Source organism: Herpailurus yagouaroundi, unplaced genomic scaffold (genome assembly GCF_014898765.1).
Source record: "Herpailurus yagouaroundi ecotype Mexico unplaced genomic scaffold, PumYag 77, whole genome shotgun sequence".
Lineage (NCBI taxonomy): Eukaryota > Metazoa > Chordata > Mammalia > Carnivora > Felidae > Herpailurus > Herpailurus yagouaroundi.
Window position 1 is genome coordinate 103,235,744 of NW_024412388.1, and position 14,934 is coordinate 103,250,677.

At 45.5% G+C, this 14,934-nt stretch overlaps 1 protein-coding gene across 1 annotated transcript; it reads right to left on the bottom strand.

The window, feature by feature from the left end:
• Positions 1-296: 296 nt before the first annotated feature.
• On the bottom strand, positions 297-13,074 carry REG4 (regenerating family member 4). Its single transcript, XM_040471476.1, has 5 exons — positions 12,935-13,074; positions 9,818-9,915; positions 6,736-6,873; positions 4,928-5,030; positions 297-675 (listed from the first exon to the last, which is right to left on the bottom strand). The coding sequence occupies exons 1-5, from the start codon at positions 12,999-13,001 to the stop codon at positions 608-610; spliced, it is 474 nt and encodes a 157-aa protein (XP_040327410.1). The 5' UTR covers positions 13,002-13,074; the 3' UTR covers positions 297-607.
• Positions 13,075-14,934: the final 1,860 nt, after the last annotated feature.

Below are 14,934 nucleotides of genomic sequence, written 5' to 3' on the forward strand. Positions count from 1 at the left end.
ACATTTATCCCTTGGGTTAACAAGCTTTTTCGTGCTTAGAGGAAGCAATACGTTATCTCTGATGTCTTCCTCTGGCTTCGAAAAGAGTGACAAGGGTGTGGGGGGAGGAAGGAAGAAGTGGGGAAGGGGGCAGGAGGGCCAGCGCGCTGTCTGTTCACTCCCCCTCCCTTCGCTGCACCCTTCCCCGAGCCAGCTTCTTAGCCTGTCTTGGGCTGCTAAGGTCACAGGGGTGCAGGGGGGTGTTCTCAGGTTTTGGCATAAGACTCTGTGTTGACCGGTTGGCACAGCACCGTGGGGGAAGCCGATGGCCATCCACACATCCAGAACTGCGTGGGCGGCCCAGCCACACTTCCTCTCCTCTCTGGGGGTGCTTCTAAGAAATGCAAACGAGATCACACCAAAGCCACATTTCCTGTAATTGTCATAGAAGCCACTGTCATACAGTGTTGAGGCCTCGGATGCTAATAAACCTAGAAGAGTGAGTGTGACAGGGCCGATCAGCCTCAGTTGCCGTGTTTGCTCTGAGACAATGATCAGACGCAGCCGGCATGCACAGAGGGAGGAGGGCAGGGGCGTGTGTGGGGTGAGCGCGGCCTCGATTCGTGCTCTACACTCGGTATTTGCACAGGAAGTGCTGGTGCGTGCTGCATTTGTTGCTCCTCCAAGTTAAAAAGTCTGCAAGAAAATAAACAGACGTTCAAATCCCTCCAGTTCTGTATTGCACTTACCAGCGTTCCCTGGGTCTCTTGCTTGGAACCCTGGGAAGTGCACTGCCATGCTTAATTTCATGCGTGGACTGGGCTAGGAGGTGGGCCCAGGCGTTGGGTCAAACACCAGTCTACGTGTTGCTGCAGAGGTGATTTGTTTGGGATGTGATTAGTATTTAAACTAGTAATGAGAAAATTTCATGAGTGAAGCAGACTACCCTCCATAATGTAGGTAATCATCCAATCAGTGAAAAGACCGAGTTTTCCCAAAGAGCAAGGAATTCTGCTTCCAAAGTGCCCTGGCCTCAGGATTGTGACATCAGAGCATGTGGGAACTCACAGTCCGTAGCCTGCCCTGTGCATGTCAGCTTTGCTGGCCCGACAATCACAAAAGCCTTTTTTTTTTTTTTTTTTTTTTTTTTTGAGAGAGACGGTGCAAGTGAGTGAGGGGCAGAGAGAGGGAGAGAAGTGGGGCTCACTCAAAGCAGGGCTCGAGCTCACCCGATGTGGGGCTGGAACTCACGAACCATGAGATCAATGACCTGAGCCAAAGTCAGATGCTTAACTGACCGAGCCACCCAGGCGCCTGGGAGCCACTTTAAAAGAAATCTATCTCTCTCCGTATACATCCAATTACTTCTGTTTCTCTGACGAATACCAGCACTAACTTTGTTCACGGAAAGAAAAATAATGTAAACGTCAGGCACAATTGCAGAAGCCCCATGCCAGCGAAACTTCGGAGGGGAAGACAGAGCTGGACGTAAAAGCGGGGTTCTTTTGTGTCTGTAACAGGAGGCTGCAAGGATGCGGAGGTGGTTTTTCCAAAGTCCGCAGCTGAGGACTGGAAGCTGCTGAGCCAGTCACGTCCCACAGGCCACCCCTTTATAAAGAAGGACTGACGGCAAGGAGCAGGTGATCTTGGAAACGGAAGTATTTTTGTGGACAGGGCCCACCAGGGCTGTCCACAGATCTGCTTATCACCCTGCGGTGTGGGCAGCAGAGTGGTGAGTCGTTAGACGTCTGTCCGTCTGGCTCTGACCTGTGCGTCCTGCCCTGGGGCCAGTGTGTGTTGGTGGGATGAGAGCCCCGGGGACAGAGGGCACTGCCAGGCAAATTGGGGGAAGGTGTGCCACCTCCCCTTCAGAGGTCTCCAGAGGTAGAGAGGATGGGGCCAGCCCATGCCCATGTCCATGGCAACCAGAGCCGGGCCACAGAGAGTAATGATATGGAGACGACGAGTTCTAGGTACTGACAAGGTGTGGGGCCGGGAGAACACGGCTCTAGGCTTCAAATAATCAAGAACACAGGCAGCTCCCCCATGGACACCAACTTAGGGAGGAGTCTGATTGCACTCTCCTCCTCCGTTCCTTTACACCAGAGAGGTGTGTGTAGACCATACCCCTCCCCTCCAGGTCGGAGAACCATGAGTTTACCCTGACTGGGATAAGCACTTCACATATATGTGTTCAGGTGATTAGTACTCTTGGTTTTCCCTTTCTGTGGAGAGGCAACTGAGGCACAGAGAAGTAGGAAATTGGCTCAGGGTCACAGAGCTAACTGGAGGAACTGGAATCCCACCCCAGGCATTCCAAAGGCAGAGCCCATGGTCTTGACTCCAACTCCATTGAATATGAAATTTCTGTTTACTTATTTTTGAGGAACAGGGAGAGAGAAAGAGGGAGAGAGAGAGCATGCATACAGGGGAGGGGCAGAAGGAGATGGAGAGAGAATCTTAAGCAGGCTCCGTGCCAGCGTGGAGCCTGCCTCAGGGCTCCCATCTCACCATGGTGAGATCGTGACCTGAGCCAAAATCAAGCGTTGGATGCTCAACCAACTGAGCCCCCCAAGTGCCCCTGAAGTTTCCGTTTAAATTGTAGCACTACATTTTTAAATGTGTCAGAGAGGACCAGTAGAGTTGTCAGAAAGCACTGTACGTGCAATTTGTCAGAGAGTCACAAGCAAGTTCCGCCGTGGTGCAGAAAAGGAGTCAGAGGGGGTGAAAGAACCGACCAGACAAAATGGCCTCTGAGGGTCTTTCTAAATAGACATAAAAAAGGAACAGGTCTAGCCACACACAGGACGTGTGCATGGCGGTGTTGGGGACATTAATACCATACCTTTTGGGTCTGAAGGAAACAATTCAGCCACTGAGTTGGCGGGGCTAAATCTGTTACACAAATAGAAAATGACACTGACAGGGCCAAGGGAAGGCTCTCTAAAATTCTACCTTCCACCAGTTTCTTGCTAATCCTTGTTTCATTCCTTGTGCTTTTCTGGCTTGAGTACCTGTATTCTGGTGCCTAAGAGCTGGGCTGAGTGAACCCAGAAAAGGAAGAGAGTCTGAAAGACCTAGAGCTAGTTCTCAGGAAGACATCAGGCTTCCAGTTCCCACACAGGTGGCTTCGTTCCTGGGATTTTGCCCATGTGAACACGGACTGATGGGAAAGACTTGTGTTTGAGAAGTTGGTCCAGTTGAAATCTCAGAATCACAGGAAGCACTCTGAAAGGTGTCTAGTCCATTGCTTCCCCAAAGCTGGACTGGCCTCCAGCCTTAGAGATTCTGATGCTGTAGGTCCAAAGTGATCCCTGGAATTTATACTTCAAAAGTGTTCCTCGATTGATTCCTTCATGTGCCATGTGCTCCTCTTCTAACGCTTTTGGTACTGCAACTACAATGTCCACTTTTGCCTGGTTAATTCTAGTGATGGGGTTCTCACTGCTTCCTGCACATTCTAGTTTTGGATAGTGCTAATTGTTAAACTTTCCCCCCCTTAATTTAGATAGAAAGTCACGTATTACCAGTTTCTACCTATTGGTCTTGGTTGTGTTCCTTCCATCTGAGCTGTCTATGCCTTTCCCAGCAGCGGCTGTGGGCTCTACAAGTCATTGGGAAGCCCTTCCTTTGCCCGTGAGGAGACCCTCTTATTGCAAAGGGTCTCGACCTGGCCTCAGAGTTTGTTACCTTATTTCTACCATTCATCTTTTGCTGTTGGAAAATTTTCACACTCTTTTTTTGTGCATATAAAAGCTTTATTCCCCAGACAACAGCCACCCTGTGTCATGTTCCTGAGTCCTCAGTCCAGGCCTTTCCCAGGCCCACTTCCGGCCTAGGAGGGGTGTCCTGGTGACACCATGATGGCCTTTTAAACCCACTAGGATGTTGTCTTCGGCATCAAATAGCCTCTTTCTCTTTGCTATTCTGTTTTCTTGTTTTACAGCAGAAGACTTTTCACATCACTTAATCTCGGTGTTCTCAAATGCTAGCAATTTTGCCCCCAGGGGACATTTAGCAACATTTGGAGACATTTTTGGTTGTAACAACCTGTGGTGGGGGAGTGGTTCTACTGATCTCTGAAGATTGAAGACCAGGATATCCTGAACCTACAACGAACAGGACAGCTCCCACAACGAAGAATTATCCAGCCCCAAATGTCATTGGTACAAAAGTTGAAAACTGGAAGTTATTAGCATAAAAAGCGAGGAATGAAAGACAAGAAAAACGAGGAGACTCAAGTGATTGTGTGCAGCCTAGAGCTAAGGTTCTGGGCCCTGCATTTTGGGAACAAAACTCAGGGAAACAAACAAGAGGGCAGCAGGCAGGCAAAGATGAGGTTCCCAGGGCTCATGGGGAACCCAAACTAGAAGGAATTCAGAAAGAAGTTATATGTATTTCTTTCCTGTAGCCTGGGTTTCCCAAAATGTGACATCTTTCCCCTTCATATGTACACAATAGGATTTAAAAATAAATGTATTTGGGGCCCCTGGGAGGCTCAGTCGATTAAGAGTCCAACTCTTGGTTTCGGCTCAGATCACGATCTCACGGTTCATGGGCTCGAGACCTGCATCGGGCTCTGTGCTGACAGTGCAGAGCCTGCTTAAGATTCCCTCCCTCCTTCTCTCTCTCTTTCTCTCTCTCTCTCTCTCTCTCTGGCCCTCCCCCTCTCACTCTCTCTCTCTCAAAATAAATAAATAAAATGTAAATAAAAATAAAAGTAAGTGTATTTAAGAAAAAAAGTGAGTGTATTTTAAAGAAGATATTAAGAATAGTTGGTCTATGGATATGGCGAAGATTGTAAAATGATCACAAATGACTGTGGGTTGGTAAATAATGTCTGTGGCAAGGCCACTATCCTGTGGGAAACAGAGCTGCTGGTGTGAAATGGGGCCCGCGGGGGGAGGGGGGGGAGGGGAGGTGGGTGGGGGTGGGCGGCGGATCTTACCCTCTCTGGAGTTCATCTCCACGCAGTACTTGTTCCCACCTGCGGACTTGGCCAACTTTCTGTACAAATAGAAGGCCCCATCGATCCACTGCCACTTCTGGCTCTGCAAGTGACCACAGATGGAAGACAGTCAGCCTGTGCACCTGCTCACAGCCAGGCGGTCCTCTCAGGCCCCTTGAAAACCCGTAAAAATCTTTCATCACAAGAAGCCCAGGGATGTGCACAGAATGAAAAAGAGAAAAGTCACCCCATTTAAAGAGGAAAACATTACTATTGATTTTGGCATAGTTACTTCTGGTGTAAACATTGTTATTTATCACGATCTTTTTATGGACTAAAATAGGTGGTGGTCTTTAAAAATACATACTCAACTGTGTATCTTGCTTTCAAAACATTTTTAAATGGTCATGGTGCACTATAATTTACCTTAATGGTATTGATGATGTTTATGTTGTTTCTAATTTACAATGATTATAAAGAATACCGCTATGAACTACTTTGTTCCTGAAGCTGTTTCTGTACTTAAACTTATTTTTTTAGGATAAAAACCCAGAAGTGGAGTTAATGGGTCAAAGGATGTGAATATTTTGAGGGTACTGATATGCATGGCCAAACTGCTTTCCATCTACTGGACAATGTCTTTACGTCCTTAAAAATATTATTCATTAAGACAAAGCAAAAGTCTGATAATCTGATAAGTCAAATTATATTTCTATTTTAATTTGCATCTTTGATAACTAGAGACATTACACATTTTTAAGGACTTTATTAGCCACTTACTTTCTTCAGTTATGAATGTAGAAAATTAAATACCCCCACAATTGTATAAATAGATGTAAATATTTGTCCTAACTCTGAAGAAGAGAGTTGACAGCAATGTAAATACATAAAAATGTGTAATTAATTGTATAAATTATTTGCAACATCTATGGCGAAGTTTTATCAAGAAACAGAAAGTCTGGGGGTTCTTTTCTGGTGTTCCTTATGTTTGTTTGGGTTAACTATAGAAGATTCCCACGAAGAATCTGTAAACTGCAGCTCCCACAGAGGGACCTCGGCACCCAGCCCAAAGACCTCACATACCATTCTTTACAATGAGGTACTGATGAAGATTAAAACGAAGGTCTAGTGAAAAAAAAAAAGTCATGGGTAACATGAAAAAAAATAATAGCATCTAGGAAAAAGCTTGGCTGAAAGTTCCCAACTTTAACTCAAGATCTAATGGGAATTTAATTAAGCTACATTCCCTAACAGATGTGTGTGCGTGTATGTGTGTGTATGTGTGTGTATGTTTTCATATACGTGTATATATCTATATATGCTTACACAGCTTTAAAAAAATGTTTACTTATTTATTTTGAAAGAGAGAGAGAACAGATGCAGGGGAAGGGTGTGGGGGGAGAATCCCAAGCAGGCTCCATGCTGTTAGTGCAGAGCCTGATGTGGGGCTCCACCTCAGGAACCATGAGGTCCTAACTTGAGCTGAAGTCAAGAGTTGGATGCCCAACTGACTGAGCCCCATAACTTTTTTTTAGGCTGTGAAAAGCCGGTCATTTTGTGTTCTAAGATTTGGGAGGACTTTAATTAGGTAGAAGTTCTACAAAGTGATGCCATTGAAATAATTTCCTCCGTTGACGGCCAGAACTGAGACCTAGACCTTGAGGCTTTGGCCTCTGTTGGTTGGAGGCAGTAACTGAAAAAGATTCACTCCCTGTGCCTCCGTCAGTAGGCCTGGAAGCTATTTCCCATGCAGGCACCATCTATCTGGCTCTCCCAATGGGACACGTGTGGGCCAAGTCTGAGGTTACCTTTTGTGGGTCATGCAGGCCGATCCATACAGGCTTGGTTTTTTGGTAGCCACTTATATACTTCGCTACGATGTTGGCTTCCTTTGCATTCTGGAGAGATGCCAGGTGGGCTCCATTTCCATACAACTGACACTCGTACTGTGGGCAAGAAGTTGTGCTAATCATCTCCTGAGGTTTAAACACATAGTCCTCACCCCAGAACCCTAGTAAGTACATAACTATCTTCTCTGCGGCAACTTTTAAAACTCTCAGCACCAGACCCGAACTTGTTTTACTCCTGTATGTCTTTTGTTTGTTTGGAGCAGGGAAGGGGCAGAGAGGGAGGGGAGAGAGCATCCCAAGCAGGCTCCACACTGTCAGCACAGAGACAGACGTGGGGCTCAATCCCATGAACTATGACATCATGACCTGAACTGAAATCCAGAGTCAGATGCTTAACTGACTGAACCACCCAGGCGCCCCTATATGTCTTTTTTTGATCCCAAATTCTTGCTTTTCAAAGATGCTATCAAGAGAAGGCAATCTGGATTTTTCTTCTCGATTCCTGAATGATAATCACCTTTTGTTTTAGGGATTGGATGAAACGTGGCATAACCATTCTCTAACTGGAAACATATTGTCCCAATAAACAAGGCAAACATTTTATATATCCACATCTTCTAGAGAAGTATACTTATCTTATGCTCTTTTGCGGTTGTATTACAGGTTCTGCCTCCATGATACAACTTAATGTAATGAAAACATGGTTTTGGCTGCAGTTGCTACTTCAATGCCCCCCTTTGGTATCTTGCTCATGATTAGACATGGCTGGTGTTGGATGTTAATGCATTCCTCACCCTTGCCGACCATTTCACAACACCGGCATGTTTTCATAACTTCATTTGACTGTCAAACTTGTGAGGCATGGAAGCCAGATTACCAATCAACGTTTAGTGAGAGGCCCAGTCACAAAGGGTTCCTGGGACAAAAGAGGAAAGAGTCTCTGTGGTTCAGTGAGATTTCCTCTCCAAGTTCACGCTCCTGGTAGTGCCATAACAGGACCTGGAACTCAGACCTGGAAACTGTCATTCTCATGGTCCCCTCCACACCAGGAATTTCGAGAACTAAGATTGGCCCTTAATATTGGCAACTAGCAGCAGCAACCAAGGTATTTATTTGTTGGGTCCTTTTCCAGCACCTTCTCTGCACTACGTTCAGGAGCAATTAACTCTGCTAAGGCTTTGTACCAATCCTGGACCGTTTTTGCCTTAAGAACCTCAAATAAACACCCAGCATGTGTAATAAGCTCTTGGTAAGTTATTTTAATGAATCCTTCTGACAAGGCCATGGGGTAAAAGTGACATCCCCATGTTAAAGCAAGGAAACTGGTAGAGTGAGGTACGGCTATAACTAGTGAGTGGCAGAGTCATGATTTAAACTCAGGTCTATTGCTGGGTCATAGGATAATTCTATTTTTAATTTTTTGTGTAGTTTATATGTGTAATGGAATACTACTTGGCAATGAGAAAGAATGAAATATTGCCATTTGCAACAATGTGGATGGAACTGGAGGGTATTATGCTGAGTGAAATAAGTCAGTTAGAGAAAGACAGGTGTCCTAAGTTTTCACTCATATGTGGAATTTGAGAGACGTAACAGAAGACCATGGGGGGAGGGAAGGGGAAAAAAATAGTTTCAAACAGAGAAGGAGGCAAACCAAAAGAGATTCTTAATGCAGAGAACAAACTGAGGGTTGATGGGGGAGTGGGTTGGGAGAGGAGAAAGTGGGTGATGGGCATTGAGGAGGGCACTTGTTGGGATGAGCCCTGGGTGTTCCATGTAAGAGATGAATCATGGGCATCTATTCCCAAAGCCAAGAGCACACTGTATACACTGTATGTTAGCCAATTTGACAATAAATTATATTTAAAAAATAAATAAACAAACTCAGGTCTGTATTACTCCCAAGCCTCCCAGGTAACTTCCTCTTTGGGCAGAATTAGTTTTGGAATGTCTGGGTACAGGCAATACAGGTGGCCTTTAAGATTTCTTCAAGTTGCTTCCCAAGAATTGAGGAGAGGCCCATTACTTTCCACCAGCTTTTTTTTTTTCTTTTCAGAGAACAGTGTCTGAGAAACCCCTTCTTCATTTAGCACATTCTCCCTCCTTCCCTCTCTCTCTCTCTCTCCTTCTCCCTCTCTCTTTCATTCACACCAGCTCAGGAAGCATTGCATTAGGGCTGACTTCCCTGGGTTTGCTCTGCTACTTACTCTGGGTGTGATCTTGGGAAAGTCACTTATGCTCACACTGCATTGGAATTTTCCATTTAAAGATCACAATCTTGCACTAACCCCACACTTTTTAAGGTCAGAGAAGACTTCGTATCCTCAATAGCTATCACTTGGTAGGTGCTCCGTCCTTGGTGAGTTATTTATACACAGAATTCTGAGGCCGTTCTAGGCCCAGATCACACCACATTCTCCCCAACCAGTCATGTCAATTAAACAGCCACAACCCAGAGAAACGGCAGCACTGGCTCCCACACTCCTCTGAGGTGGGGTGGCCCTTTGGGTATCTTCTAGACAAAGCCTCAGGGAGATAAAGCCAGCACATTTGCTGGGTTGTGTAGACAATGAAGCCTTCCATTTGTTTGGACTGCTTCACTTTCTGTCAGGTGGTTCTGAAGACTGGTGTGCTCCAGGACTGCCTACACACTGCTCTTTCTGGTAAGTCTGGTGCAGCTATTCAATTGTTCTTTCTGGAAGGTCTTTATCTTCTCATTCTCCTTCTATTTGTGTATTTCTGTCTTTCTTACTGACAGCGAACTCCTTGAGGGTAATGGCTGTTTCTTGTCCATTCTTATGTCTTCACAGCTCACCTAGGATCTGGGCACATAGCACCTGCTCCATCCATGCTTATAGAACTGGAAGAGGAGAACACACAACGCCATTCTCTGCATTTCAGCAGCGGGTGACTCCTCAGAATGCCAAGGGAGGACTCTTAATTCTGAGCCAAATGAGACCTGCAGCTCTGGGTGGCCCCTTTAGAGATACCTCCAGGTGGCTTTAGAGATACCTGTCCTAGCATGGGCCAGATTCCTTACCTCAGCCTCAGACCAGGTCCTCAGCTTCCGGAAGTATCCGTAGCAATTGGACTTGTAGTAAAACCATCCAGCAGCGCAGCTGGGTCTCATGATGATGTCTGCACAAACACAGAAGGCGATTGCAAGCGATGATGGCAAAGCCAATCCACTCCCACACTCGTCAGTCTACAGAATGCAAGGGAGGCTGGCTGTCCTGAAGAAGGATCCTGCTGGGCTGCCCAAACTTTATACAGGTTATCTTTCTCCCAGCCTTCTCCAAAGGGAACTATGGCCTTTGTAAGGGGAACTGTGCACTGGAGAAAAGGCTACAATCAGATTAAAAAAAATTTTAATGTTTATTTTATTTTTGAGAGGAGGGAGGAGGTGCAGAGAGAGAGGGAGGCACAGAATCTGAAGCAGGCTCCAGGCTCTGAGCTGTCAGCACAGAGCCTGACACAGGGCTCGAACTTACGAACCGTGAGATCATGACCTGAGCCGAAGTCAGATGCCTAACTGACTGAGCCACCCAGCTGCCCCTAGCTAAGACGATTTCATAGCAGACCCAGGGGGACCCCACATCCATCCCACGATTATCTCTCCAGTTATGAAATACACAATTAGAATAGCCACACTCAGCAACTGGCAGAATCCTCACATTGGTTGTCAGGTCAAACAGCTATAATTCAAGGCAGCACAAGAATGGGCAAAGGGCATAAATTGGTAGTTTTAGGCATTATGAGGAAGGAGTGGGTATTTTTGACCAGGGGGACACAGGACAGGTTAGATGGCAACTTGGATGGAACTTGACACTGGGTGAGCTGGGTAGTGTCAATAGCGAGGGGACACGTTAGGCAAAGGAGGTGCGTGAGCAGAGGAATGGAGGCAGAAACGTGCAAGATGTGCACCACAAGGGCAAGCACTTAAGTTTGCCTCAAGTAGAGGGAATCGTCCAGGCAAGCATGGTGGAAAGGGAAAGGAGAATCAAGGTCTGGACAAGGAAGCCATGACCGAGAGGCACAGGCTCTTCCTGCTACTTGATTAATGAGTGGGCCACGTCACCGAATCTGAAGGTTTAAGAAGCAGGGAAATGGCTGGAAATACAGAGGGCCTCGGTGATGAAGGGAAGGCCAGGCTGGCGAGCTCGGGCTTTGTGACCACGTGGCTGCACTCCAGCGCTATAGATGAGCGCAGGGGTCTTTCCGTTCCTCGGAGACTTGCGCAGTCTGTCGTTGTCACATAGCAAGCACTTCCTCTCTCCCCACTCAAATGACACTCCTGTCACTCGTTTGCCCTGATCTATTTCATCCTTTGCCTATACATCTCTAGGGACTTCCTATGCTTTCAGATAAGCTCCCTACTCTGGCTAGCAGGGCATTCATGACCTGGTTCTGCAGCCCTATCCAGCCGAATCTTCCTATGCAGCAATCCCAGGAAGTCTCTACAACAGGGAGGAAGATCTGTAAGAAGAGTAGAGTAGCGAGTGTAGAGTAACCGGTGGTATGTTCTGGCTCTACCTCCTCCAGAGGAGAGAAACCAGAGAGGGCTGGTGAGATCCCAGAGTCGGGAGACTGGTTTCTCGCTCCCCAGGTTTAGCCTGGGTGAATTTCAAGCTCCTGGAGATAACCACCTGGTGGGTTGCCTCCACAGGAGAGTTGAGGGCCACCTCTCATTGTCTTTCATATTCTATTTTTTTTATTTTTTTTAATGTTTATTTATTTTTGAAGGAGAGAGAGACGGAGTGTGAGTGGGGGAGGGGCAGAGAGAGAGGGAGACACAGAATCTGAAGCAGGCTCCAGGCTCTGAGTTGTCAGCACAGAGCCCCGACGCAGGGTTCGAACTCACAGACCACGAGATCATGATCTGAGCCGAAGTCGGACCCTCAGCCGACTGAGTCACCCAGGCGCCCCAGTCTTCCCTATTCTAGCACGGTTCAGAGAAAGCGGCTCAATCCCCCAGGTCCCGAGCAGCCATAAGGATTGACAGAACTGGTGGCTGGCAGTCAGCATGGGGTGGAGGGCAAAGAACCTTGAAGCACAAGGACACATCCAGGGTAGGCTAAGGCAAGGACCACACACATGAGCCACGGGCACCAACATGATGCTGGAAATAACTCTGCTTCTCTTCCTGCTTTCTTCCAATTGATTCTCCCCTTGGCCAAAGTACTCCCCAGTGGGAGTAGTGTTAGGTTATATACATGCTCAGGCATGGTTTCCCTCGCTGGGCCATGCAGGACTATGAGAAGCACCCTGGATGAGGCGCCAGAACATTATGTAATCTTGCTTTGTGACTTTGAGCAAGTCTCTACCTTCTTGGGGCCTCATAAACAGAACGAAGGCATTACACCAGATGTGCCCACACTTCATTTCTTTCCATTTCAGATACTCCATGATACTTATTCTCAGCTCATGAGTTCTCTTCCTGGCTTTCTCCCCTGGAAGATCCTAGGGTATTGATTCTTGTTTTGTTGACATGTTACTTTGTACTTGATGCTGGGTCTACATGTGTGGGGGAGCCATCTCTCCAACAAGGTTGTAAGTCCCTTGCAACCCAGAATTCCCAGTATACTCAAATAGGAAAACAATGCATAAACATTGGGTACCTCTAATTATAGCGCTCACTTATTGACTACTAGATGTCAGGTGCACATTGTCTTCCCTCTTCACAAGAAACTTGCAAAACTATTGTTATTATCTACATTTAGTTGATTATTTAACTATGGCTCACAACCACATGAGGTTAGAATTTGTTTGATTCTATAGTCCTTGTATTTGTTTTTCCCCTACAGTTTATTATTTATTGAGAGAGAGAGTCGGGGAGAGACAGAGAGAGAGGGAGAGAGAGAGAATCCCAAACAGGCTCAGCACTGTCAACATGGAGCCTGATGGGGGGCTCGAACTCATGAACCATGAGATCATGACCTGAGTTGAAATCAAGAGTCGGATGCTTAATCAACTGAGCCACCCAGGTGACCCGAGTCCTTGTACTTTTTTACCATGTGACATTGTCTTTTGTTCCTGTCTTTGACATCTATTTCCTGTAGCACCTAAATATTTTGGGGGGTGAATGGATGGCTGTCAGTGTGCTGCATGAACACAGGCTGTGGGTGGGCTCAGTCCCAGCTGAGTGACGGATACTCACCACCCAAGACTTCAGTGCTGAGTACACAGCTCAGCAGTAGGAGAAGCCACATTCTTTGGGGGGCCATCTTCTTCTTCCCCTGGGCACAGAAGTGTTTCAGAAGCCTTTATTACAAGGAGTTTTCCTTTGAAGCTCCTGGATTCGCCTAGACCTGCAGCCTGAACACATTGGGTGAGACAGACCCAGGAATTTAGATGCCAAATCACATATGGAGGAAGCAAAGTATTTTCCTAAACCCAGATTATACAATGAATGGAATCTCAAGCTAAATGTAGAGACTGGGAATAGTTAACTTATGTCACCTGCAAGACCTCTGGTCCAGCGCCAGAGACGTAACTGTACTGGGCTGAAAAGTCTGGATGGAGACAGTTTGGTACACTGTGGAGAGCCTGCTCCTGCTATTCTCTGGGGAACCAGCAGAGGGAGCCTAAGCCAAGCTTTCTCACAGATGAGGCAGTAATGGGCTTTCTATACAATCAGCTCAATCAAATCAAGTCAGTCTCAAGAGTAAATTTTTCTGTGTTAGAATTAAAAGTGAGTATATGGTCCAATGTCCACATTTTACAGATGAGAGTCTACCTGAGGCCTTTGGGTATGAAGTCATTTGGTCATTGTCTCACAGCTATAACCAGATCTCCAGACTTTAGGGCAACCCTCTTTCCTTCACACTTAGGTGATAACCACATTTTTTTGTTTTGTTTTTAGAAAATAAATGGGCAATAGTGTGCGGACAACAGTACTGTTCCCCCAAACTTTGAAGAACACCCAATTTGTCCATTTTTTTTCTTGCTGATTTTGGCTTGATAAAGAAAAACCTCATTGTTTTTGTTAGTATTTTTAAAATATTAGTAATTAAATTACTTAAATTAGTAATTAAAAAAATTTAAAAATATATAAAAAAGAATTTAAACATCTTTTTCTAGAATGCTTATCTTTAAAATTTTCTTTTGTGAATTTTTGACTTAGAGCTGTATGCATTTTTCTGTTCGATTACTATCTTTTTTCTCAGGAATTTGTAGGGCTTTTCTTGTGTATTTATTGTCTTTCACATATAACTAAGAATATTTGCCAGTTTGTACATCTTCTCGTTGCTGTTTCTTGCCACACTGAGAATTTCAAAAACTGTCATATTTATCTTTTCCTTCATAACATTTGGAATTTATGTCAGCAAAAAAAAAAAAAAAAAAAAAAAAAAAAAAAAGGCCATTACCATCCACATAAGATGAAAATATCTGCCCATATCCTCTTTTATTTTCATCTGCCTGGTATTTATTTTAGTGTAAACACGGGATCGGGTCCAAGATTTTTTCCCAAATAATTATTAGGATGAGTAAATAATTAATTGAATCCTTATCTGAGCATACTTTATGATCCCAAAATCAGAATACATATTCTAACTATCTTATAGTAGGTTGCTTACAGGAATGATGGAACATAATATTCAAACTTTCCTGGGCAATCTAAAGATTAGATGCATATGAAAGTATGCACAGTGCATGTGAGCACTGTGACACAGTGTTAAACAAAAAGGTGAAGCATATCATAACCCTCTCCCCATCACATTGTTTTACACTCTTTTTTTTTTTTCTTAAAAAGAGAGAGAGTACACATGGGGGAGCGGCAGAAGGAGAGGGAGAGAGAATCTTAAGCAGGCTCCACACTCAGCGTGGAGCCCAACTGGGGGCTCAATCCAAGACCCTGGGACTGTGATCTGAGCTGAAATCAAGAGTTGGATGCTCAAGTAACTGAGCCACCCAGGCACCCCCACCCTCTCCCTACCTTTATATCATCACATTAACCCCATGCTCCTCTGACGAACTTCCCTTCCAGAGGTGATGGAGGTATTTTCAATGTCCTCAACCCCCTTAGAACACAAATAGCAAAGACTTCTCTGTCAAACCAACTATCTGGGGGAAGGGATGTGTAGCATCTTTTGGAAGAATCTACTAATGGATCTTAGCAAACTGACATTCATTGAACGTTTGCATGCCACCTAATCT

Bases quoted from the DNA above. Each gene is read 5' to 3' on its own strand.
- REG4 (XM_040471476.1), bottom strand. From the start codon at position 13,001: ATGGCCCCCCAAAGAATGTGGCTTCTCCTACTGCTGAGCTGTGTACTC. The intron at 6,874-9,817 runs GTAAGGAATCTG...TCTTGCCCACAG, and splicing joins GGACCTGGTCTGAGGCTGAG to TACGAGTGTCAGTTGTATGG. The intron at 5,031-6,735 runs GTAACCTCAGAC...GGTCACTTGCAG, and splicing joins GCCTGCATGACCCACAAAAG to AGCCAGAAGTGGCAGTGGAT.